Source organism: Perissodus microlepis, chromosome 2, assembly GCF_051167445.1.
Source record: "Perissodus microlepis isolate ML-2025 ecotype Zambia chromosome 2, ASM5116744v1, whole genome shotgun sequence".
NCBI lineage: Eukaryota > Metazoa > Chordata > Actinopteri > Cichliformes > Cichlidae > Perissodus > Perissodus microlepis.
Window position 1 is genome coordinate 17,005,781 of NC_140462.1, and position 24,396 is coordinate 17,030,176.

The 24,396-nt window shown below is 40.2% G+C and overlaps 2 protein-coding genes across 7 annotated transcripts; one reads left to right on the top strand and one right to left on the bottom strand.

Annotated features, from left to right (window-relative positions):
• Positions 1-1,040: 1,040 nt before the first annotated feature.
• On the top strand, positions 1,041-13,941 carry lamp2 (lysosomal-associated membrane protein 2). Of its 3 annotated transcripts, none has more exons than XM_084951097.1 (9): positions 1,041-1,263; positions 4,248-4,360; positions 5,942-6,152; positions 6,242-6,403; positions 6,493-6,926; positions 7,030-7,140; positions 7,500-7,554; positions 7,641-7,808; positions 11,564-12,152. In XM_084951097.1, the coding sequence occupies exons 1-9, from the start codon at positions 1,224-1,226 to the stop codon at positions 11,704-11,706; spliced, it is 1,437 nt and encodes a 478-aa protein (XP_084807223.1). In that variant the 5' UTR covers positions 1,041-1,223; the 3' UTR covers positions 11,707-12,152. The 3 variants fall into 3 exon arrangements, with proteins under 3 accessions (XP_084807223.1, XP_084807230.1, XP_084807215.1); XM_084951104.1 differs by lacking the exon at positions 11,564-12,152 and adding an exon at positions 8,989-11,401; XM_084951089.1 differs by lacking the exon at positions 11,564-12,152 and adding an exon at positions 12,715-13,941 and having other exon boundaries at positions 1,043-1,263.
• Positions 13,942-17,080: 3,139 nt separating this feature from the next.
• Positions 17,081-22,976, bottom strand: atp1b4 (ATPase Na+/K+ transporting subunit beta 4). 4 transcript variants are annotated; one of them, XM_084951194.1, is made up of 9 exons: positions 22,877-22,960; positions 22,101-22,157; positions 21,365-21,581; positions 19,734-19,862; positions 19,509-19,613; positions 18,971-19,170; positions 18,393-18,449; positions 18,209-18,301; positions 17,081-18,112 (listed from the first exon to the last, which is right to left on the bottom strand). In XM_084951194.1, exons 1-9 carry the CDS (start codon positions 22,943-22,945, stop codon positions 17,951-17,953), a joined length of 1,089 nt encoding a protein of 362 aa, XP_084807320.1. In that variant the 5' UTR covers positions 22,946-22,960; the 3' UTR covers positions 17,081-17,950. The 4 variants fall into 4 exon arrangements, with proteins under 4 accessions (XP_084807320.1, XP_084807305.1, XP_084807312.1 ...); XM_084951179.1 differs by lacking the exon at positions 22,877-22,960 and adding an exon at positions 22,291-22,479; XM_084951186.1 differs by lacking the exon at positions 22,877-22,960 and adding an exon at positions 22,007-22,026 and having other exon boundaries at positions 22,103-22,157.
• Positions 22,977-24,396: the final 1,420 nt, after the last annotated feature.

Genomic DNA, 24,396 nt, shown 5'->3' on the forward strand with positions numbered 1-24,396 from the left:
AGAGAGTCAAAGTTAAACAGATGTTATTGGTGTGATGCTGATTATGTGATGGACAGATGGAATATTTTATATTAAAGCAATTTACACCTTGTAAGCTTAAATATAAGCTAAAGTTTGTTTTTAATGGGATGGCTTCTATAATCCCATTTTCTATATTTTCTGCTCACGTTTTTGTTTTTTTGCAATAATGGTTATCCATCAATCCACAGAAAATAACATCTATTTTTTGAGCCATACAGTACTGTGCAAAGGTCTTGAGGCATGGTAAGAAATAGGTGCTGTGATTTATTGAGGCAGTAAACATACATGGAAATACAGTTAATAAGAGGATTTTCTTTTCCTTTTCTTAAGGACATGACTTTCAGATTGTGACCATTGACTGTAGATAGTTTTAAGCCTCCAGCTTGTTTAGTCCTGCACTAGTCCAATTTGCTCAAATCTTTGTCAAAGGTCATTGCTCACCATGTCGAGATATGCCAATTTTTCAGCTAATAGGTCTTTGAGAATTGGAATCTCGTCGGTGTAAAAATCCAATTTTATGCATGCCAAACTGGCATTTTTTTTATAGATCCAACTAAAGACACGAGAACAAATGATATGCATTTTTTTTGACAGGCTGCTAATGACAAGCTGCCTAAAGACAGTTTGAAATTGGTTCTTTTCCAAGTTGTCATGTTTATCCCTCGAGTTAGGTCCCTTTTTATGCTTGAACAATTAATAAGTCAGTGTTAAGTGGCTTAACAAACCAGGAACCGCAATGAAAATGAGTGAAAAGGCGGTCAATGTCCAAAAACTATTAATCAAGACCACTTCTGAAAAATTTCAAAATGTAAAGAAATGCAGGTTAGCTCAAAATGTTTGCACAGCAGCGTATTTCTCGTGAAAGTTCACTTTCGTTAACTGAGAAGCCGAGTCCGGCATAAAGGGAGATATCTAGTCACCCTAATTATAATAGTATGAAATCATTGGTGAAGATTTTATGAGGCGCCATTAAACACTTAGGTTCGTGTGAGCTTTAAAATGCACACGGGCCAGTAATTAGTCCATCAACGAGATTTAAATAGGGCCTGGCTCCACACCTCTTATAGGGCTGGCACGTCGGCGTCTGTCATATGACTGTCATTTCCTGGTATCGTCGGTGGTAGCTGCATCCAAACACCACTGACTGAGCGTCTCCGTCGGTTGTTTTCTCTCCAGTGGCTGACCCTGCAAACTGCCCAGCCATGATGTCTCGCTGCCTTTTCTTTTTTGTGTTTGGAATCGGTAAGTGTCTTCAAAATAGCTTAACGTAAAAAAAGGGGGCAAAAATCGCTCTCTGTTTCTGAGAAGTGGCGTGATTAAACTTCTGGGACACGCCGGGCCTGTCGCTTCAGGGCTAAATCGTACTGCTGTTCTGGAAAGGAAAATTGCAGAGTATAAACGTAGTTGAAGATATGTGTTCAACTGCACAGACATAAACGTGTTTGCTTAGAGTGAGTATAAAGTACAGGCCTTAAGCGGTTCAGTCGTGATGGTTAGCTGTCGTAGCTTTATGGCTAATTGTTACATACGTCAACACTAAACTGAAACGCAGCCAAGCGGTCGCATGTAGCTTTCAGTAGCATATATATATATATATATATATATATATATATATATATATATATATATATATATATATATATATATATATATATATATATATATATATATATATATATATATATATATATATATATATATATATATAGAGCTGCTTATTTTATTACCAGGGGAAAAAAAACAGCAACAAAAAAACTCAAAAATAAAAAGTAGCTATTTCCGCGTTAATTTTGCAGCTAATGTTTTGGACAACTATCGCTAGTGTCTGATGGCTTGGTGATTAGATAACACCAGGTTTAGAAGCGAAAGTTTCAGTTAATCATGAAGCCTAAGCCCGTCAGAGTCCTATCCTCTGCTAGATAATACTGGCCTAAAACAGATCAAGGTTACAAGAGCAGAAATGCATTAGGAAGTGCGACATTAAACGAGCCGTGGGTCCGATAGTTAGCATTAGCTTTTTGACAGTTTGCTGGAAATTGGCACGTGACCGTGAAGCTGAAACGATTTACCGTAGAGCTAAAGTGTAGCATAAAAAGCTAAACAAATACAGAGTAGAACTACCGATCTGAATTATTGAAGAGTCTTTGATTTTACTGACGCTTATTTGAAGTGAGATTAAGTAACGATAACTTCTAATTGCTGGGCTTAGCTGGATAGATCGCTGTTTGTCTAATAGTTTCCAGTAGTTTTTCTGGAAAGTTCTCATCTATTGCAGGCTGATACGGAAAATATCCCACCTTATCGGATTTTTTTTTTTTTCCAAGCCCTGTTGCAACTATGCTGTGTACCTTCTTACTCTGATAATACTGGGGGTATTTCAGTGCCCTGAAATTTGTGTTAAGGTATAGCTGAGATTGTATATCTGCCTGTTAGGGAGATTTCGTAAACACCTGTGTCTTGTGGACTTTATAGGTTTATCACATTACCTGCAGACCTGAGATGATGACAGAGCATGCTGTTAAAACCACAGTTGGCCTATAACTGGACTTCGGCCTTTGTTTAATTGCACGCACATTTTTGTTGTCCGGAGTATCTTGAACATTGAAGTCTGTATTTGTAGTTGTGTGGGAGCGTTTGTTTGTTTTCATTAATTCACCATAAAATGATTTCAAATGACTGTAAACCATTAATGTGTTCAAAAAACAACTCTTAGGTTGTCAGTGTAGACAGCACACTGGTTCATCTTTTGAGTCGGGTGACTTGTTTGTCATGCTTGGATGATTCATAGGTCAGTGTCAGTTGGTTTCACAAAGGACAAGCATTTCTCTGAAAATGGTCAGGTTTAAGAACTGGACTAAACATGAATGACATGTCCAAAGAGAAACTTTGAAAGACTTTTAGAAAACTTGGAGAAATATTACTCAAGGCCACTATATTGTGTCTTTTTGAAAAGGCCAGGACTGTGTTCGGTCTAGACCGACGGAAAATGAGACCTTTGGACACAATAATGCTGACACTCCTTTGCACTGGAGTCGCATGATTTAAAAAAAAAAAAAAAAAAAAGGGGGGGGGGGGGTTAAAAATCTAGGCTGGAGTTAAATATTTATATATGCTTTGGAAGGTTCCTGGCTACCCTGCAATAATAGCTGTTGGCATTTAAGTATTGAAGAAAAGGTGCTTCAGTATTTGCTTTAACAGATACTAAACTGGAACATCTTTTACAAAGGAAAACGGATAATCCCGACAGACCGCTCAGGAAAACACACTATCAGTTTAACTGATAGGTGATGCAGAACAAGTTTAAGCAAGTCTTAATTATTTTATTTTTTTTTGGGGGGGGGGGGGGGGGGGTTCATGTCATGTGATAAGCTGCTGATAGGTTTTCAGCCCTCAATAATAGGATGTTAAACCCCAAGCTTGGTGGCCTAAGCTACTGTGACTAAAAATTGGCTGCTTCTAAGGGTGGTTATTATTATTATTATTATTATTATTATTATTATTATTATTTACGGTTTGCAATGATTAGGCTTGCGTTAGTAACATCTGTTGCTGTACATCTGTCATCATGAGTTTAACCTCATTCAGAGAAGGCTGTAATGAAGGCAGGACCTACTATAGGTGTTCTCTCCAGCAGGATGACAAAATGAGGTTGGACAGGATGAACGACTAACTTAAACGTCTTATTTATCTGAGATCCCAGCCTTGATAAGAAAGTTATGTTTACATGACCTGCATAAAACAACATGGTGATTTTGTAGTCCATCTTATCAGTGTTGTAGTTCCACCACAGCAGACATACATGATCAACATTAATCATTAAATTATGAAATTGTTATAGTGTGTGCTCCATGGTGCTCTTACACATTTGCTTTACTTTTATTGCAATGTGCTTTGCTTTTTTGGTCATTTTCCATGAGCTACAGCTTTCTGCTTCCTGAACACATGACCAGTCACATGAAGGTGACAACACACTTGGTATTGGACTTTTTTTTTTATTTTTATAATTTTTTTTTTTTTTAAATTAGGGTTTATTGGTGTGGCTTTTGTGAGACCCTGTGATTAAGTGATGTCATCTTCATAACTTTGCCCACTTGTTGGTCTGAAGGGACTGACTCCCATCCCCTCATTGACCTTTTAAAGCATAAAATGTCACAATTAATGTTTCTTATGAGTAAGAATTGTATGTACAGAAGAAGAAATACTAAGTATACGCCTTTTCTTTCCAGTGTTCCCACTATCACATGGCATTGAGTTCAATGTCACAAAAGATGGAAAGTTATGCCTCTATGCCAATCTGGAGCTCACATTCTCGGTCACCTATGAAGATCTTGACAACCAGGTGAGTGTTTTTGTCTTAGCGATGTGAATCACGATTCTTAAGTCTACAGCAGTCCATATAAATACTGTGCTGTCGTGTGATAGCAGCTCTGCTCTTATCAGACCACTTTAGCTGTGACAGTGTCTTTTTCCAGTCCTCATGTGAAGAGGAAATGACTGGTTCCCTGAAACAAAATTCTTGCTATTCAGTAGTTGGTGTGTTTTCCTGGTGGATATCCTGCTCTTGCAGTGTTGTTTTGTGAGGTGTTGTTTAAGTAATCTCTTAAAGTTAATTTTTGTTCTTTCTTTTAAACCCTACAATCTGATCTGTTTATCAAAATGTTACTTTTTACACAGTTTTCATATCTTAGTGGGGTCATCTAATTGACATAATGCTTTCCCTAGCTGCTTACCCTAACCATAAAAAGGATGCCTAATCTTAACCCTTAGGTTAAAGTTAGGTTTAGGATAATTGTAACCCTGACACTGAAACCCTATTGAGTTTCAAATGCCTTCAACCTTGTTGGGACAGTCATTTTGTCCCCGTAAGGGCTGGTCCCATAAGTATAGTAACATTCCAATTTTCAGTCCCCACAAAGATAAGTAAACATGGTACACACACCCACACACAGACTGTAATCAACATGGGGAGGGGAGAGACCCTGTTTGCAAATCAGGAGGCATTTACAAACTCTGTGCTGTTCAGGCTTGTCAGGGCAGGTGAAATTTAAATGAATTTCCACTGCTCTTGAAGCCTGAAGGATGGGTGCTAGTCATGTTGCTAGTCTTGGTTTAACGAATGTTAAACTGCTATCACAAACTCCTGTCAAGTGTTACTAGACTAGGCTACTGTTGGCTAGTAGTTGCTAGTGTTAAATAAGCTTCATTTCTAATCTCTATGAACACACACGACAGAACTGGTTCCTTAATTTTGACTTGTGGTTTTCAGAATCTGCTTTTGTGCTGATCATTGGCGTTGACTGTATGTTTTACTTGTTTTTGTTTTTTAAAAAGGGGAAAAAATATGGACATGTTGGCATAATTTAAAATCTAAAGCTGATTGGAGGTGGTCAGTAATCACTGACTGAAAATTAGAAGCTTTCTTGTTTTGCTCATAGATTGTATAGAAGATGGATGCAGCTTCTGAGTCTAAAAAGTGAAGCCCTAGCAGAAATGCCTTGACACGGCTTTCTCTTTAATGACCAGCAGGGGGTGCCTCCTGGTTGAAAACATTTCTGTCCCTTGCTCTGTGACATCAGGAAATGCTTTCATGATAACTTCATGGTTTCTAGCACTAATGTCATGTGATTGAAGTTTATTTTGGTAATTGGTCACAAAAGGTTAGTCAATGACCGAACCCTGGAGAATGACTATTCAGCCTAGGTTGTGACTGCGACAGCACTCAACTTGAGGATTCACAATAGCCATTCTGATGACCTGCATCCATCTTTTATACTGTCTGAGCTTACCCCTTGCTTGATTAGCTGTGGATCCATTTTGTTATTAATTTGAAATGTATTTTGTTTTGCCCATCTCAGAAGTTAAATGTTAAACTTGTCAAGTGTGTCAGATTAAGTTCCTATGATAATTTACACTCTTTCAGACTCAGACAGCTGTGTTTGCTTTAACTGATGACGCCAATTCAACTAAAAGTACATGTGATGCCAAGCACTCAGTGCTGGTGCTTAATTTTGGAGAGGGTCACGCTTTTAGTATGAGCTTCTCCAAGATTGAAGAAAGTTACGAGGCGGACGTAGTTGCCTTTACCTACAATCTCGGCGACCCTGTTCACTTCCCTAACGCTAAATCAAAAGGTAACATCTACATCTCTTGTGTACTAATTTTAAAAAAATTTGGCGACAGATCTTCTTGCTGACTTTTTGGACTTTTCTGGATTTGTTAGAAACTACTGTGGCAACGGGGCTTCCTGACATTAAAAACATAGGCATGGATACCTGCTACTCGTGCAAAAGTGAGGACCTGATCGAAAGTGGTGATGTCAACATTACGCTGTGGGATGTGCAAATACAGGCTTTTATCAGTGATGGCAACAAGAGTTCTGAAAGTAAGTATGCGAGCTGTGACGCAGCTCATCCTGGCTGTAGCGTTTTGTACATTTCTGTTAACGTGTTCTTCTGTTTTCTCCTCGCACAGTAAGCTCCTGTCCTGCAGATCAACCCATCTCAAGTACTACAACCACACTTGCCCCTAATACAACCACACTTGCCCCTAATACAACCACACTTGCCCCTAATACAACCACACTTGCCCCTAATACAACCACACTTGCCCCTAATACAACCACACTTGCCCCTAATACAACCACACTTGCCCCTAATACAACCACACTTGCCCCTAATACAACCACACTTGCCCCTAATACAACCACACTTGCCCCTAATACAACCACACTTGCCCCTAATACAACCACACTTGCCCCCAACACAACAACTACAACTGTCCCTACTACCACCCCGGTACCCACTCTCCCTGTACCCAGTACTGGGAACTACAGTATCAGGGCTGGTGAAAATGGCACAGTCTGTCTGCTGGCCAACTTTGGCCTGCGCATTGGTATTAAGGGCGAGGTAGGTTTCATATACTCACAATTGTAACCCCCCCCCCCCCCCTTCACAGATAATTTATCATTTATTGAGTTTGCTTCTGTTCTGTCTGGCTTAAAATTTACAGGAAATGAATTTGGATCCCAATATAGCCAATGTCTTTGGATCATGTGGTGTCAACAGCAGTGAGCTTACTTTGGCATCTAAAGAAATGACTATCAAGTTTACCTTTACCAATGTAAGTCCTCAGAGGTAAAATCATTTATCCATGTGGTAAATCAATGTTGTCAAACTTACTAAGGGTCACGCTGCACATATACTTAGCCATTTTACTGTCCTTAACGTGACAACTCCACTTCCAGGAAAACAAAAAAGAGAAAGTAAAGGGTGGTTATGTAACCTTGTATTATCAGTATTTACTTCACAGACAGGAGGTATGAAAACCTGAAGTTATACAACTCATCAATTAAAGACGAAAAATGCTAAGTGCTTATTTTAAATCTGTGTCAGTGATGGGTATTTAAGAGCTTTTGGGAATGCCGTTGACTTCAAAATGAAGCCTTCAGTTTCCCGTTTTCTGTTTCTAAACTTTTACAGGACACAAAGAAATTCCGCCTGCATGAGCTGAGCATCAGTGTCAGCACGAGCTCTGGTAACTAAAAGATTCTCGTATAATCACATACACCAGGCAATGCACTGAGAAGAAGGCAAACTATGTGCTGTCTTTCTTCCTTGAAGGTAATTTTTCTGTGGAGAACTCCAGCCTCAATCTGTGGGAGGCATCCATCGGCAGCTCCTACATGTGTAACAAGGAGCAGACTTTCAACATCACCGACACACTCTCCATCTACACCTTCGGCCTGCATGTGCAGCCCTTCGGAGTGAAAAAAGGTGTTTTCAGTACAGGTAGGTTATTTTTGAAATCTCTTATCACCTGGTGTACAGACAGTGGCTGTGATCATGATCAGAATAAGGCAAGGATTTATTTATTTTTTTTATTGTTTTAATTATTATTTATTTTTAGATTTTTTTTTTTTTATTTATATATTTTTAAATGGATTTATCAGTGCTGGTTAACGGGTTATTAGTTGGGGAAGACATTAAAGAAATTCTAGTTGGTGTTTTGAGAACTGTTCAGTAATCATCCTTACACAACTGTGCATAGTTGTGGATCTGTGACATGCTAGTTTTACCTGTTGGAGTTTGGACCCAGACCTCAATTTCATAAGATTGGTGACTTTAAAACAAAAGTTGTCTTGCATAAATTTAAAAAAAAAAAAAAAAAAAAAAAGGAAGCTCTGTAAGGTTCTCTTCATAGTGCTGAAAAATCTCCCGTGTAGTGCTTTTCTTTTGTTGCTGATAAAATGTTTAAGGTAATCGCCACCATGTGTAATTGCTGGAAGACTTATCATATCCAATCTAGGAGAAACGCAACACCTTTAGACACAGTTGTGTTATCCTGTTAATTTATCACTCACTGTTGCACATGTTTGCTGCTGATTAGCCATTACTGCTCTCTTAATTGTAACAGAATGACTTATGTTTTATAGTTGATGGTTAATGTGTGCACTGGCTAGGTTAACATTTGTGTGACTGCATTGAAATTCCAGATGGAAGAGGTAAAGATCCGTGCTGTTGCAAATCAATATCTAATAGTAAATACTATCAATATCAGTTATTTTTGAGAACTACAGGCAGTGCTAGCACTTTAAATATCAGGTTTTCCTGCATATAGAAAGAATTTGGGTGCCCCAGAGTGAGTTTTATACATGCAAGCAGTTTACTGACATCACTGAAGGAAGCTGTGCTTTTATTGCCTCCGTAGTCTTAAATTAAAGCACTAAACATCATGAAAATGAGGTCTGGTTCATCCACCTAATTACTTCATGAACATCTGTCATTAAGTCTTGAGTTGAAAGAAATGAGATTTTGGTGTCATGTGCTCTAAAAACAAACTACAGATAATCTGACCTGTTGTCCTGCTGTTTCACACGTCTGTCTCACAATGTTTTGTTTTGTTTTGTTTTTTTTTTTAAATCACAAACACGCTGTTCTACCTGCTGACTGACTCTCTCTTTATCTGCAGCCCATGAATGTTCAGTGGACGACCCCAACATCTTAGTCCCAATCATTGTTGGCGCTGCTCTGGCTGGCTTGATTCTCATTGTAGTGATTGCTTACGTGATTGGTCGAAGAAAGACTTATGTTGGATATCAGACTCTTTAAATTCATATTGCAGTCGATCTTGTCATGTTATGGTGGTTCCCAAGCCTGGTCCTTGGCCTTCATGGTCACACATTCAGGAGTTGGTCTAAAACTAAATCTACAGCTTTGTGAAATGGCATCAGTGTGGAGGAGGAATCAAAATTTACTGTCTGATCATTGAGGTGTAAAGTTTTGGTTATTTCATAAAGATGCAGGATTTTCTCTCAAGGACCAGACTTGTCTACCCCCCAAGTGTTTGTGGTGTCTTTTTGTTTTCCTCATGTTTTGTTTTCACCTGAATGTCTTTTCTGTTATGCTTTTTTTTTTTTTTTTTTTTTTTTGGTTAATGGGCAAGTGCAAGATCTATCAAGCATTTGTTTAAATTGGATATCTGGTCATGCAAAAGTCTACCTTTTCATAAACGAAGCCCCCTGAACGTCTTCCACATTTCTAGCACAAGATGTTTGACCATGTAATTGGTTTCTGTAGGATCCTGCACTCGCTCAGCAGACATTCCCCTTTTTGTCTTTAAAACACATTTATGTTGTTGTTGGTTTGTTTTTGTTTTTTTTAACCCCCATTGGAAATTTGTGGAAATCAATTGAAAACCTCAATGTCACAGCAGCCCCTTTTTTTTTTTTTTTTTTTTTTTTTTTTTTTTTTTTTTTTTTTCTCTCGCTCCTCCATCCCTGGAAGTTCTTAACACAGATGAATGTCTGCTCCTTTTAAAAGGCTGTAGCTGAATATGCCTTAGTCCATGTTTGCCCCTGTAGAGCAGGAGAAACATAAGATATTTGTCCTGGTTATGTGGCTCCAGTTATGGCATTGAACATATCAAGTAAGAGTAAAAGCACACATGGCGCTAATGACTTTAACAATGGCTCACCAACATTATTATGAAGACCCCCAGAGTGACAAACCTGTGTGTGATGAAGCCATCGTTAGTCATTACATTTGCACATGCTCTATTAAAACTGAAAGTTGTGTGGGGCAGTTTTCTCTCTTCCTCCCCCTCAGAAGACATTTTGGCATTATGTTTAGAAAAGGGATCGTGCTATTGTGTAGATATTCGCTTTCAGCACAGATGATTCTGAAATGGGGATATTTACATGTAAATGCACTTAAACACTCTTTATATTTTTCTTACGTTGACTCTGCTGTCACATGATCTCACCTGTGTAAAATTCTGGGCTTTGGCCTGAGCTCTGCAGGTGGCTGCTGCTGGATCAGTGGGTGTTAAAGCCCCTGAAAACTTTGGGTTCAGAGCTCTGCATCTTTAGATATGTCACTGAACTGATTGAGTAGGAATGACCAGAAATGGTTTGACGTGTTGGGAAACTTGCAATTCTCGTGCATCTCTCTAGCTCACAACTTGACACGTTCATATCATGTTTGGTTAATCTGTGTGCTACAACTCTTAACAAAGTCAGTCCATTTTTCCAAATGCCAAACTGTTTCTGTTAGGTTTCAGCTTACCTGTCTCTTTAAGACCTCAGGCTGTAGTTTCATCCGATTATTCTAATAAATGTGCAAACAACCACACAACTGCCAGGATAACTTTAATTGGTGTGCTGCAATTAATGATAACTTGACATTAAATGGATTTTTAAAGAGGCTGAAAGTAGGTTTTCAGGACCTTTCAAATCAGGGAGTTGGATCAGAGTAGCACAGTCGGGTATTGCAGGCCACAGAATGTGTTCTTTGTAATGACAGAAAGGCTGTGTGACACGACAGTAGCTGTATGCTAATTCAAGCAGAGTACTGTGTTTATTGTTCCAGCTTGTCGCAGGCAGAAATCATTACTCCCCCCCCCCCCCCCCGATGCTTGTGAAATTTTGCTTTTTCCAGGTCACTGTATATGCGTATAGTTAATGGCACTTAAATAAGAGCTTTGACTTTTGCTTGTGATTGTTGCAGTTTGTATTTCAGCTTTGTACAAGTTGCCTTAATGATGAAGATGGGTTTTGCAGCATTAAGAGTTTTAATTAGACACTTGTCAAATCACCTAACAAGCTTTGCTCAATAACTTTGTCCTGTGCATTCAGTAACTCACTGCTTACTTGCTGCGTGATTTTTGGCTGCTTAATTTCCTTCCACTCGTGGAGGAGAGCGCACACACACATAAAGGGAATCTGTGCTGCAAGACAATCTCAGTTGTTGTTGTTGTGTGTTATGTGGATGCAACTGATTTCCTCTGCATTCTCTCATGCTGTTAGCTATAATAAATTGGATTTCAAATTGTGTCAACTGAGCTTTTTAGTGTTTTCTACAGAAATAAAAGAATGTGCTGTTAACCCACTTGAGTAAATGTTTATGCTTTTAATACCTGGAAGATTTACTTGTCAGACCACTTCTCTCTTTCGGCTGTCCTTTCAGTAACCATATATTATATTTTTTATGTCCTATGTTAAGCCTGTGAGACATTCACCTCTCTGCTCTCTTCACTCCTGTTTTAGCTGAGGAATGCCTGGCTGATGGGGAGAGCTTCCTTGTTCCCATAGCTGTCGGAGTTGCCCTGCTTGTTCTCATTCTTATTGTTCTGCTGGCCTACTTCATCGGAAGAAGGAGAAGCATGGCCACCGGCTATCAGTCGTTCTAATTTCTCATTTAGAGCTTTCAGCTATACAAAGGATAGTTGCTGCCTTTGACTAATTGTGGGGAAAAACTAACATTATGTGTTGTATATGTAGTGTTGATAGGTGTTCAGATTGCCTTCTTGCTGAGAGCCAAATTGACGCTGTTCTGTCTGTAAATTTGAAGCTACAGTTTAGCCTCTCATAAAGACTGGAAACGGTGAGACTGCATCTTTAGATTTAACAGAAGTCTGTGCCAGCAGCTCAAAAGATCACTTAAGCTGGTTTTCTACATGATTCCTACCCTGAACTCTGCCGCACTTCGGCTGATACAGAAACTGCCAGCTCCTTAGAATGAAGGCTGTGTGATGTTGATCTAATGTAATAAGTGCCATGTTCCACATACTACTCCCATCATGGCTTAAACCAGGCAGTACAGTAGTGCCACCATTTCTTGCAGAAAATGTTTTTTTTTTAAAAAAACCAAATGTTTAAGATGCACAAATTAAGCAGAATAAATCTGAGGGACTAAATTTCTTGGCTGGCGGTGGTTGGATTCAGAAATCCTGTGGTTTTGTTTTGGATTTTTTCTCTTCATGGCAACAACAACTTGTGCATATTAAAATCCACAGGTTGCATTAACTGTCTTTTCAGATTAACCTGTTAATGAGCGGACTTTAAAGATGCTGACATGACCAGTTTCTAGTGTTTATGCTAAGCTGTGCTGACCAGCTTTGTATCAGCAGATATAAGAGCGGCATTAATTGGGTTTGGCAAAAAGGTGTTTTTGTGTATCTTCCAAACCTCCATCACTTACTGCACTTACTTTAATAACAGTTACACTGACTCAAATCCCTTTCTGTGTTGACGTATTTATCCCCACCACCACCAAAATCAACACTACTGTCATGTTGCTGATTGCAGTTTCCTCTTCTCACTGCTTCCTGCTGCATTTCTAACCCAAACTTCCTCTCTGAGTGTTTTTCCTCCTAAAGCACTAACCTGTCCTTTCTGTGTGTCTCTCTTTCTGTCAGCTGAAGAGTGCTTCCTGGATTCTGATTTGAGCTTTTTGGTGCCCATCGCAGTTGGCGTGGCACTCAGCTTCCTAATCATCCTTGTGCTTATCTCTTACCTGATTGGTCGGAGGAAGAGTCGCACTGGCTACCAGTCCGTATAATTCAACCCCGCTGCGTCTTCTGCCCCTTACAGCTCTTTAAAAAAAAAAAAAAAAAAAAAAAAAAACACCACCTTCCCAGCACTTTCCTGCCCAGAGTTATGCTCTCTTCCGTTTCCCGTGAGACAGCGTCTTCCTAAAAAAAATAAACTTTCAGCTTATTTCGCAAACCCCCTTTCAAATTTATCCCCTCCGTTTTGCTTTGATGCCAGTGACTGAATAGAGTACCAAAACATTTATGATCGCTATTGCATCGTTTGATTATAGATTGCATGTTTTAAAAGTTAAATTTATGGCTGTGATTAGCCTTCCACTTCCTCCTCCCTTCCCCTCCGCCACCCCAGAGAGGCTTTTTGCTCTCGGTTTCTGTGCTGTATAATAGTATGTGTAAATTACTCTCTTGTATAGAATGAATGAAACTGATTTTTGATGACATGAATGTACGGGCAAGCTAATAGAGCCACTGTCATTAATTTCCCAGACATTCATATTTTTCCACTGAGTCTCTAATTGTATTACGCTCCATGTAACAAACCTCTTTTTGATGCACACGCTTGGTCACTTAATTGTAGCTCAACTAAAGGGACGATAACAGGACACTTAACCAGCATTGGGACCACCTTTGGTTTTTGTTTTTTTTTTTTCTTCTGGTTTATTGAGTTGTTTCTCACTCATGGTAGGAGATTTATATTTTCCTGAAATGTACATTTGTTTACACATGAGTACTTGGTGAGTTAATCATGGTGGTGTCCCCTCGTAACCCTGTGATATTTGAAAAAGCTCAACAAACGCAGTAGACTCAGGCTTACACCGATCACCCGGATCAAACCGCATACTACCCCATCCATGTCATAGTACACTAATGACAGGTGAAGTTCAGGTGTGAAGACGACTTTTCCTCGAGTCGCACCGTTTCGTTCATGTGATTCTGAGCGTCCGGTCACTCCCCGACAGTTTCGTGCCTTTCTGTTGTGCACCTCTCGAGTTGCTTGCTTGAAGCTTGTCTCCATCTGATGAAGAATGTGATGTGATGAGCTTGTTTGACACAAGTGGGGAACAAATTAAATAAAGTTTGGTTCTTGTTTTGTATCGTTGTCATTTTTTATTTTTATTTTTTTTTTAAACGGTTTCTACTTTGCTTTACTTGCAGACTTAGCTAGAAAAACTCATCTCCTGACTGCTGTCCTATTGATGCTTAAAGCAGGGTCCTTTTGAAGTCTTTGGTGATAACCTGCTCTACCACTCTACCTAGGTTAATATTAAATTAGAGGAGCATTTCATAAACATCAGGCCTCTAAATGTTTTGGGGGTGGGGGGGTTGGGTTTTTGTTTTTTTGTTTTTGTTTTTTCTCTCTCCCCCCCATCGTAATCATGCAAAACTAAAAATGTTTCAGAAAATGTTCACACAACAAACAAACATTATCTCCTCCTTTTGTCAGTTACTCCCTTTAGGGATCGCCACCACAGATCACCTGAGCATCTTCCATCTCTGTCACACCAACCCTCTGCATGTCCTCCTTCACTACATCCATGAATCTTCTCTGTGGTCGTTCTTGTTTCCTCCTAGCTGGTAGCTCCATCTTTAACCCCCTTTATCCAATGCATCTACTGTTCCTCCTCTGCGCACATCCAAACCATCTCAGCTTTGTTCTCTAAATTTGTCTCCAAGTCACTCACCCTGCGCTTTCCTTCATCTTCAGCTCGGCCTCCTGTCATTTTGGCCGTACCGCCATCACCAAACCATGCATCAGAGCTGGTCTCTTCTGTCATGAATCAGCCCTGATATTCTTCAGCCTGGTTGCACTCTATTCACCTCTCTCATGCACTGCCCATTGCTTTGGATGGTTTACCTCAAGTATTTCAAATTGCCCACCTTCACTACCTCTACTCTTTGCATCTTCACTGTTACACCTGTCTCCCTCTTATTCACACACATGTATTCTGTCTTGCTTCCACTGACCTTCATTCCTCTTCTTTCCAAAGCATTCCTTCATCTCTCCAAGCTCTTTCACCTGCTGCCTCTCCCTACAGACCACAATGTCATCTGCAAACATCATAGTCCACAGAGACTCATGCCTGACCTCATCAGTCAACCTGTCTACCACCATAGCTTCATGGTCAAGATTCATTTAACCTTAGACACACTGAACACCTAATGGGTCTTCACCCAACCTGTGCTTAAGGTCACATTTGTCAGTGGATTGTAATTTTGATTAGTTTAGTTTCTTGTCAACCAGTGACAAGAAAACATGTTACTCTACTTTTAGTACTTAAGAAATTAAAATAACCTGTGAACCTGATGAGCTGCTACATCACCAACATGCTAGTTTAAAAAAGCATTCCTCTAATGCAGGGATATCAAAGTCGTTTTATACTGTGGGCCACATACGACCCACTTTCATTTTAAGTGGGCCAGACCAGCAAAACACTCCTTTCTGTCAGGTTAAGATGTTTACCTTCAAATGTAATCCCTGAGATATCTTAATACACGGTTTTTTTTGTTAACCGACAGAAAAATGTTATTTTTTCAGAAAAAATGGAAATTTTCTTTCCTTTAATTGATCATTTTTTAGTTAATTACTTTGGTGTAGTAAGGGTGGAGGCCTTTATCATTTGGAAATGTTATAAAATTTAAAATGTTTTATAATGCTATATTTATGTATTTATTCTTATTGTATCCTAATTTTTGCCTCATAACTTTTGCACTGTCCACTTCCTGCTGTGACAAAACAAATTTCCCACGTGTGGGACTAATAAAGGTTATCTTATCTTATAAAAAGCCATCTAGTGGGCTTGATTGGCATTCTTGCTGGGCCATTTCTGGCCCCTGGGCCTTCTGTTTGACACCACTGCTCTAACGCAATCTGTTAATTTTCATTTTCATTTCATAATGTTGTTTGGAGGATGTTTTCCCACCTTAATATCATTGTGGGAATGTTTCATAAAAGATTAGAGTATAATCTGGTACTCCAAGCCATGCTCAACATGCTGCAGGGAGAATGTGATGTCTTAGTTTAACTTTTAACGTTTCAGGAACGTTATATAAAGAAAAAAAACTACCCTCTCTGTGTTCTTTGAATAATTAATTAAAACATGTGCTCGATAACATCATTAGAACTTGTAGGTGACTATTGCCAGTGTCGTAGGAACTTTCCCTACAAGCTCGAGAGTCTTGTGACTAAACTGCATTCAAAGGTTAACGGGCGTAAACATTTACACTGCTGAACGATCAAATGGCCTAAACTGTGCATTTGACTTTGATTGGCTACCTGCTTTTTATAACCTGTAACAAGCACACGCAGCCGTGACTCTCATGCCAGCTACTGACATGAAAACAAGTTGACCCCGGAGTTGCACAATGCTGAACTGATATGGAGACGAGTATCAATGCTGACTTTGTATAAATGGGTTTCTGGCGTTTTATCTGAACTTGAAGCAAAAATGTAGAAAAAGCATTTGAGTGGTACCCCTTCTTTTTGTCAACAAAAGAGAGACAAAGAGCTGCTGCACTGGGGCATGAAAAGCTAATAGAGAAGTATAAAATGAAAACACGATACTCCCTTTGGTAGAGCCCCCTCTTGTTAATCTCTTATTACTCTTCGGTTCCTGGATGCCTGCAATTGTATTACCCTAATCCATTTCAGGACTTCTTTAGCCAATGTTTCAACCTGCTTCCATGTCCTGTGCTTGGGTCCTCATTATACCTCCACATTACACATTTTACTAGAATTCAATTTTTGTGGTTAACGATTCAAAAAGTCTGAGAACCGATTCCTTACACTAACCCTCCAGTGGATGGTAAGTGTGTTGATTGGCCTCTTTGGTCGACACCAGCATAAAACACAGCTGTTGAGATGCCAGTAAAGTTGGTACTGGAAATTTGAGTGTACGTAATCAGTCTCACTCTAGAATGATGGATTTAAAGTTGTTTAGAAACGCTTCCCAAACTGATGGGCAGCAATAATTACTTCTCTAAGATCACTGCTGCTGTCTTTCTTGCTTGGTTTGTGGTTAATCAAGTGCATTTTGCATTTGAGCAGCAGCCTCTTACTTCTTAAGGAAGCATTAAGTGTTTACTTTATAACCTTGTTTTATAGCAGCTGCCTCTGTATAATATGACATTCTTTAAAAATATGAGACTTCTGCAGTAAATCAATTTAGATGTTTTAGCAACATGTCAGAGTCGGTGCAGGCTGTTAGTGATGTGGAAGAAAACTTGCAGTACATACCAGAACACTGTATTTATTGTAAGAGCTATAATAGGAATAAATACAACACTGATACCAAGTTTAGTAGCACAGTTCAGGCATGATTAATACTATCACAAAATAGTTATAGCATAATTAAAACGGTGTAGACCTTTGACAAACTATTTCACAGCACAGTGCGTCTCTTTATTGATCAGTCATGTATAGTATTTCATTTTCCAAAGCGAATGTTTTTTACAAAAGAAGAAGTGATACTTTATCATAAATGTATAATACTGCTCTATTCAACAAAAATATAGTAATCATGTATTTGCATTTATTATGTCTTTTTTTTACTGTGTAAGTACAGTACAAGTCCTGCTTTCAGTGTTTGCATGATAGTTCTTTGAATTCTTACAATATACATGTTTGAAAAATATAATGCAAAACAAATTAGTACACTTGGTCGCACAAAAATGTGCACAAAAAACATACGATCTAACCTGAAAAAACTCTAGTTCCCTATTAATGTTTAATTCATAATTGGATTTGCATAGCCAGAAACTCTAACTAATGGGCAGAGTGTAATTTAGTGCGATTAATCTCACTAATCATTACAAAATATCAGGAATCGAACAGGAATAACTCGCTCTAGGCACTCGTTCCTGTGCTCAGCACTGTTTGTTGTGGGTGCAGGTGCCAGTAGCACACTCGTGGTACAAAGAAACAACAAAAAACACGAGTAAATACCTACTTCTTGAGGATTTTGTTTCACAGCAGAAGATATTTAAGTGAAAGACGAGGACAGGGGCAAATTACATATCTCGTGGAAAATAACGGTTCAATATAAATCTTGTCTCGTGAATGTTTTCCTGCCTCGTCTTGTGAGTGTCCTGCGACACCTTCGCCTTACGCTCCGACCTCCAAGGAGAAGGTCACGCTGCCCAGGTAGCGGTCAGTGGGAGAATCGTTAATGATGCCCTTTCCGTTCAGTTTGCATTGTACTTGGATGTTAGCGCCTTGCTGCACGCCCGTAAAACGTACAGCCACGACTGGTGAAGAGTAGTTTACCTGAGAGAAGAGAGACAGAAGATTAAGACCCGACGGGTGTTTTAAATTCGACTGCTGCTGCAGCAGTTCACCGACAATCATGAAACTTTCACTCACATGTCTCAGCTTCCCGTAGTATGGATAATACTTGTTTTCAAAAATGCTTTTGGGAAAAAACTCCATTTCTCCCAAGACTTCTGGTGGTCCTTTCTGAGAGAGAAACGTTGGTTTATTTTGTTGACTTACTTATTTTTATACACTTTCAGTCATAAGTCAAAGAATCAAGAAAGAAAAACTGTACCTTAACGGCACAGGTCACATTTATCGGTTTCCCCTGACCAGGTAAGTAACCGAGGATCTATTAAAGAAGAACAAGAGTAAGAGGGAAAAAGTCTCACTCTGTAAGCACAAATGTAAAGATGCACCTTTCGTACATTAAAAGTTAATTCATCTGACAATATCTTTACATTTAAAAGTGAAATATTCCAATTTTTTTTAATATGGCAAAGCCTCATTTTCTCTCTTGTAGTTTTTCCATCCTGCATTGTTTGCATGCACACGCTATGTATCATCTTTGTCCCAAACTGAATTAGATAAGTAGTTTGTTTTTTTTAAAGGCACAACTGATGGTGAGTTTCCTTTGCCCTCTTTGTGGGGCACCGACTGTTTCTGTTTGCAAGAAAAATCATATGTAAATATGTGAAAACATTCAAATATGTTTCTAATTAGGCATGAAATAAGCACCCAATGACAAAAGGCTTTCTCTCTGTCTTACCTAGAATGACCACAAGATGTCACTCACACAGTAAATTGATAGTAAAATTGATTCATAGTACAGTAATCTGGATTTCTGATATTTTAAAATCCATCTTTTTTTACCCGGTTCATTCGAAGGAGGATGCATGGCCTTCCCTGAGAATAGCCAAAGTTGGGGTCCTGCAGCCCTGAACACTGCCCCAACCAGGACCGCTTAAACTGACACGCTTTCCGCTCTGCAGCCTCGTCCAAGTCGTCCTGCATGAAGTATGTCTCCTTATCGCAGGGAATATTCTTCCTCTGCTGAGCAGCATCGTTATACGCTGAAAGTACAGAGCAGAGAGAAAGGGGGAGGGAGAATGAGAGAGAGAGGAGGGCATAAATAAACCTTTGCAGTGCCCTGCCAGGCGCAGGCCTCTGATTAAGGAAGCCTGACAAAAGATGATTGTGAAAAAAAAACAACCCAGGACTGAATAGCAACCCTCTGCCCACAAAGAGGCTTCCCTTCCCAGCATGCCCTGCAAGGACCAAATAGAAAAAAGGGGGACAAAGGCAGTGAAGATGAGGATTAACCCATTCCATGTCTCTTCATTTTAAACAAACTCAACAACCTTGTCAGACCTCCCAGCTTTGACCACCCCACCTCGATCGCATCACTCACGTCTTAGATATTCCTCCATAGACCTGGCGTACTTCCTCCAGGATTTGCGATCAGATGCGTTAAAAGCAATCTCATGGCCTTCTAGGTGCGGGGCCATCGTCATACCTGCCAGTGGAGACGCAGAGACAGTCAACTGTGCTGAGATTCAGGGAGAAGCAACAGACAGAAGGACAGCTAGAGGGACAGAGAACAGAGGAGGTGGTTTGAGTTTGGAGTTATAGTTACCTGGTGGCATCACTCTATCGTTGAAGGTGGGGTGGTAGGGACTAATAGACCACATGAGGCAAAACAAACAGCCGCCAAACATGGCTGCAAGAAACAAATAAAGTGCAGCATAGAAGAGTAGGATGAGGCCTGAATGGTGAGAGTGAAGAAAAAAATAAAAAGAGGCATTAGGGAGTACTTGCACAAATGTGGATTACATAACAGACAACACAGCTCCTGATAAATTACATCTGATCTGAGTGAAGGGGAATAACGAACCATAAACAATTCCCACTTTGCTCAGGCAAACCATTTGGTCTGTCTGGACTCCAGCTACTGTCCTTGATCAGGACGGTCACTAATTTGTTTAGGAATAAAAAAGGACTGTGGTCCCCTCGTGTCTGCATTTGCGAATAACTCCACTGGCTTTGGTATGAAACCCATACTTAGCTAAAGCACGGACCTCGTGCCAAAGAAATCCTGAGAAATAGCACTGGTCTGCAATTTTCAATTAACAGTCCATTAGCTACTAATCAAGCTAAACGTGTCCTAAATAAAATGGCTTTTGCTGTGTGGGCAATTTCACAGGGGACTAGCTGTAGCCAGCGTTGCGTCCCCTGAGCCACAAAGGCCTTTCTGTTTGAGCTCAGTGAGAATTCTCCCAGCTGTCCTTTCACTCAGGAACACAGTGAACCTCCGGTTGCCATCGTAGTGAAGGTCTTTTTGCAGCCATAGAGGCACAGCCAGCTCCAAGGAACCCCAATCACCCCACTCTGGTATTGTGTCCCCTCTTACACACTCGTCTCACAGGACACGCAGCACAGACTTCAACTCGGGGTCTTTCTTCAGCAGACACATGGGCCCCACTCTTCCACAAGTGTGCACACACACTGGTTATGTGGCCCGGGGATCCGGCATTGCAGCTTATGCAAGTAACACACACTTTCCTTAGAAGTTCTTTCTGCACACAGTTGGATCATGTTTGCCATTGTGTGAAAAGGGAGGGGGCTCAACAGCATCACATAGCAACTACCCTGGTTATACCAAGAGGTTGCTCCATCACCATTGACTCAACAAACTCGTCCAGCGCCCAAAGCTCAATTTGGCAGTTAGATTTACGGGGGGGGGGACATGAACACCTCTACGTGTTTAACTGCAACTGAGAGGCCACAAGCATGTTAAGTTCAGCAATGAGGTCGTCAAGGCTTTGGGAAAGAGGCTGTGGAGAGCATGGTAAGATGTAGAGGAATGTGTTTCCTGGCCAATGTGAGGCCTTGAACAGTGCGTCCCGCTGGGGAATCGTCCCCAGGCAGTCTGTTTTTGTCGGGACACTCTGAATCATCCATGCACCTATGTAAACATTGAGCATGAGGACACACACACACACACACACTCGCAGCACAGTGAGCTCAGTCACTGGACTGGAAAGACATTTCTCACCCTAAAACTATCCCTGAGTGCATCTTAAAAAACACACACACACTCCCACACGCACTGAACCACCACATTTGCATGTTATTTAGGATGATTAACTGTGATGCACTCAACATTAAAAGTGTCGTTATGGTCATATGCACTAAAAAATATATGATACAGAATGTCCCTTCCCCATAACCCAACAGCAGAGAATTTTTCTTTCTTCATCAACTCACTCCAGCTCTTCCCAGAGCGACCCATGAATTCGTTGGTCTCTGCATTCCACAGGTATGTCTTCAGGTCGTCTATTTTCTGGTGGAGCGTCCTCTTGGGAATCGGCCTGCGCTTCCATCTCTCAAAGTTGAGGTCTTCCTGCTCTAGAGGCTGATGCTCGGCCAGCTCCTCCTGCTCTTCCTCCAGCTCTTGGCCATGCTTGAGTATCACTTTGTGAGGCTGGTGGAAAGAAGAAGAGAAAAAGCCCTCACCACACATATTCTAAACTGCTGAGTTCTACAGTGAAACCTATTTGCTTTTCAAATTACTGCAGGAAAAAAATGGCATGCCTCCTGATCTGAGTATGACCGATAACATAAACTGCCAGACAGCGCTCTGCATATTAATGAACTGATGGTCCTGTCCTCCGTTTCTGCAAATTATAAACCCGCTGGTGACCTTGTGGCACTCGTTGGGAGAGCTGACCTCCTCTGAGTCGACCCTCCTGCTTGGAGCAGCAGCTGCAGACAGCAGAGCTGGAGGGTCACTCTGACAGCCAGCTGTTACTGAGTCTCAGCATCCAGAGGCCAGGACACACAGATCCCAGAGGAGCCACGGGACACATCATTTGCGAGAGAGAGGCCTTTATAAGAATCTGCTGCTACGGGAGGATGGGAGGGGGGGTTGATAACTTTGAGGTTCATCAAAAACGCTCATGAGCCAGAGGGAAAAAAAGAATAAAATAATCTCAGCACTCACAAGACTTCTAACAAGCTTCTCCTCAGCTCCTCCCTCTGTGGAACTGGGCTCCATATTCTTCGCAGAAAGAGAAGGTGCCAGTTAAACCAACCACAATCCACGGTGTCCATTAAATTACTTTTCAATTCAAAGCCAAGCTATCTGAAATACACAATCTGTGCTCTATCGATGAATGAAAAGTCGGACATACCTGAAGTTCTCTTTTCAATTAAAAAAACACGGATTAATAAGTCGAAAACCCTATTGGCCCCCAGAGGAAAAAAAATATTATTTGTCAAAAAGTTTTGGGGGATTTCATTAGAAAGTTTTAGGCGTGCAGGGGGAACCGGGTGTGGAGAGCTTCCTTCAACTAGGCGCGCATCATAGTGAATGAGCGCTGGCCGGAGAAAAGCTGGGGGTGGGATACAAAGTGCTTTTTCTTTTTTGGGTCCCTTAGACGTTTTGGCAGCGGCCTGGATCACAGCACTGCATGCTGTACACGCACACCATCAGCCATTGTCTGCTAAGCTGAAGCAAAGCGTGAATACAATATTTATACCCTCTCCCAGCACAAGACACTCAATCAGCGCCTGGCTGCGTAGTGTAAATGCACAAAGATCTTCCAGCAATGAACTATTTTTAAATTCTTAGTTAGATATCTTTGACTCTGGTGTTTATCTAACTTAAATCACAAATCAAATCAAAGTAAATCAATCATTAGATACACTCCACGCAGGTGTATGCGCACTAATCCAGCTGCCAGCACCCACAATTTCAACGGATTACCATAAACTAACCTCTGGTGAAGTAGTCCTCATCCCTGATCCCATTAGCACTCCGGTCACGTACCGTTCTGTTACCCCCATACTAAAGTGGAAGGGGGGAACGTCCCTAAGAAGTTCCCCTCCTCCTTTTACATGAAAAGAGAAATTGCGTCATGGAAAAAGCAATTCTTTGAGATATGCGCGGCAAATCGTGCGTGTGCGTTAGAGCTCGTGTGTTTTACAGTAAAAGCCAAATAAAGATGTTTGCAGAGAACTAAAAGTCACAAAAATATATTTCTCAGTAGTTCTCCTGTCAGTGCAGATTAATAACCTGAACATGTCCTTCAAAAGAAAAGCGAGCAGGGGTGCTTCCAGGATTTTTCTGGGCAGCTGGGGCCCATAAAATCCGAATATTCCATCAGAAATGAAAATTGTTTGGAGAACACTGGACATTTTTTACATTAATTTGTATTGGGTAACTATTTTGAAAAATACTCCAATGTCACTTATGGGGGACAATAACATTTCATGCTCAGGGTCTGTGCACAGGCAATGTATAAGGCTGTTTTTCATTTCATTCTTTGTTTGTGTGTGTAAATTACAGTTGTCCTGAGACAAAGTGTAAACACAATTGTTGAAAAAGTAGCTCTCAAATAACATTTAAAATACAAAATAGCTCCTGAGAACCCCCCAAAATGCCCTTTTTCTCTTGTCCCAACTGACAACCAGATTTCATGTCAAATAGAAGAAGTTATAAATCCACTTTTTTTGTTTTAATTATATTAACACACATTTCTTATAATTGTTAAACCAATGTATCTAGAATGAAAATATTCTAAAGAACCGTAATTGTGCACTGCAAGTAAATATGTGCCACCCTATTACCAAAACCTATTTAGACTCAAAAAGTGTAGTCAATTCAAATAAACAAATTAAATAAAGTGTTACAGTAACCACCAAGACAAAATCAAATGGACTGAGCGATAGAACAGAACATATGGGCCTTACCTCTCTGGACCCTGTCTATATCCTGGACAGGTCAATGAATATAAACAGGATATTTAAAATAAATAAATAAAATTATTCCCACTTTGCTTTCCACTTGTTGAACGATGGGAATGTTTGCTTACCCAATGCTATAATATTGTAAGTATACTACTTTGAGTATATTCTGATGCTTATTATGATTAAAGGTCTAAATGTTTGTTTTTTCCATTTTGTAAAGCAGTACAGAAAACTAATTTTCAGACTTTTATGTGCAGAAAATATAATTCTCTCCGGCACCTTCCTTTTCTTGGACCCCCATCACAGAGCAGCAGGTTTTCATAATGGCAAAAATTCCTTTCCTAAGAAGTGTTTGTGAATGCATCATTAACCCTGCTCCTCTAGCCCTTCCATCAAAGTTCGATTATAGCCCATTTTTCAGGATCGGCTGGCCTTTTTGGGGTTTCATCTTGGATACAGGTATGTAGAAATTAGTTTTAATGTGTTGAGACTTACATTGAGAGTTGTTATAGTCTGATCGTGGTGTCTGTGGATCTGGTGCATTTCAC

Coding starts and splice junctions, on each gene's coding strand:
- lamp2 (XM_084951097.1), top strand. CDS start 1,224: ATGATGTCTCGCTGCCTTTTCTTTTTTGTGTTTGGAATCG. Junction 1,264..4,247: donor CTTTTTTGTGTTTGGAATCG/GTAAGTGTCTTC, acceptor TTTTCTTTCCAG/TGTTCCCACTATCACATGGC. Junction 7,809..11,563: donor AAAAGGTGTTTTCAGTACAG/GTAGGTTATTTT, acceptor CTCCTGTTTTAG/CTGAGGAATGCCTGGCTGAT.
- atp1b4 (XM_084951194.1), bottom strand. CDS start 22,945: ATGGGGGTAACAGAACGGTACGTGACCGGAGTGCTAATGGGATCAGGG. Junction 21,582..22,100: donor AGAAGCTTGTTAGAAGTCTT/GTGAGTGCTGAG, acceptor TCTTTCCACCAG/CCTCACAAAGTGATACTCAA. Junction 19,863..21,364: donor TCGCTCTGGGAAGAGCTGGA/GTGAGTTGATGA, acceptor CTCACCATTCAG/GCCTCATCCTACTCTTCTAT.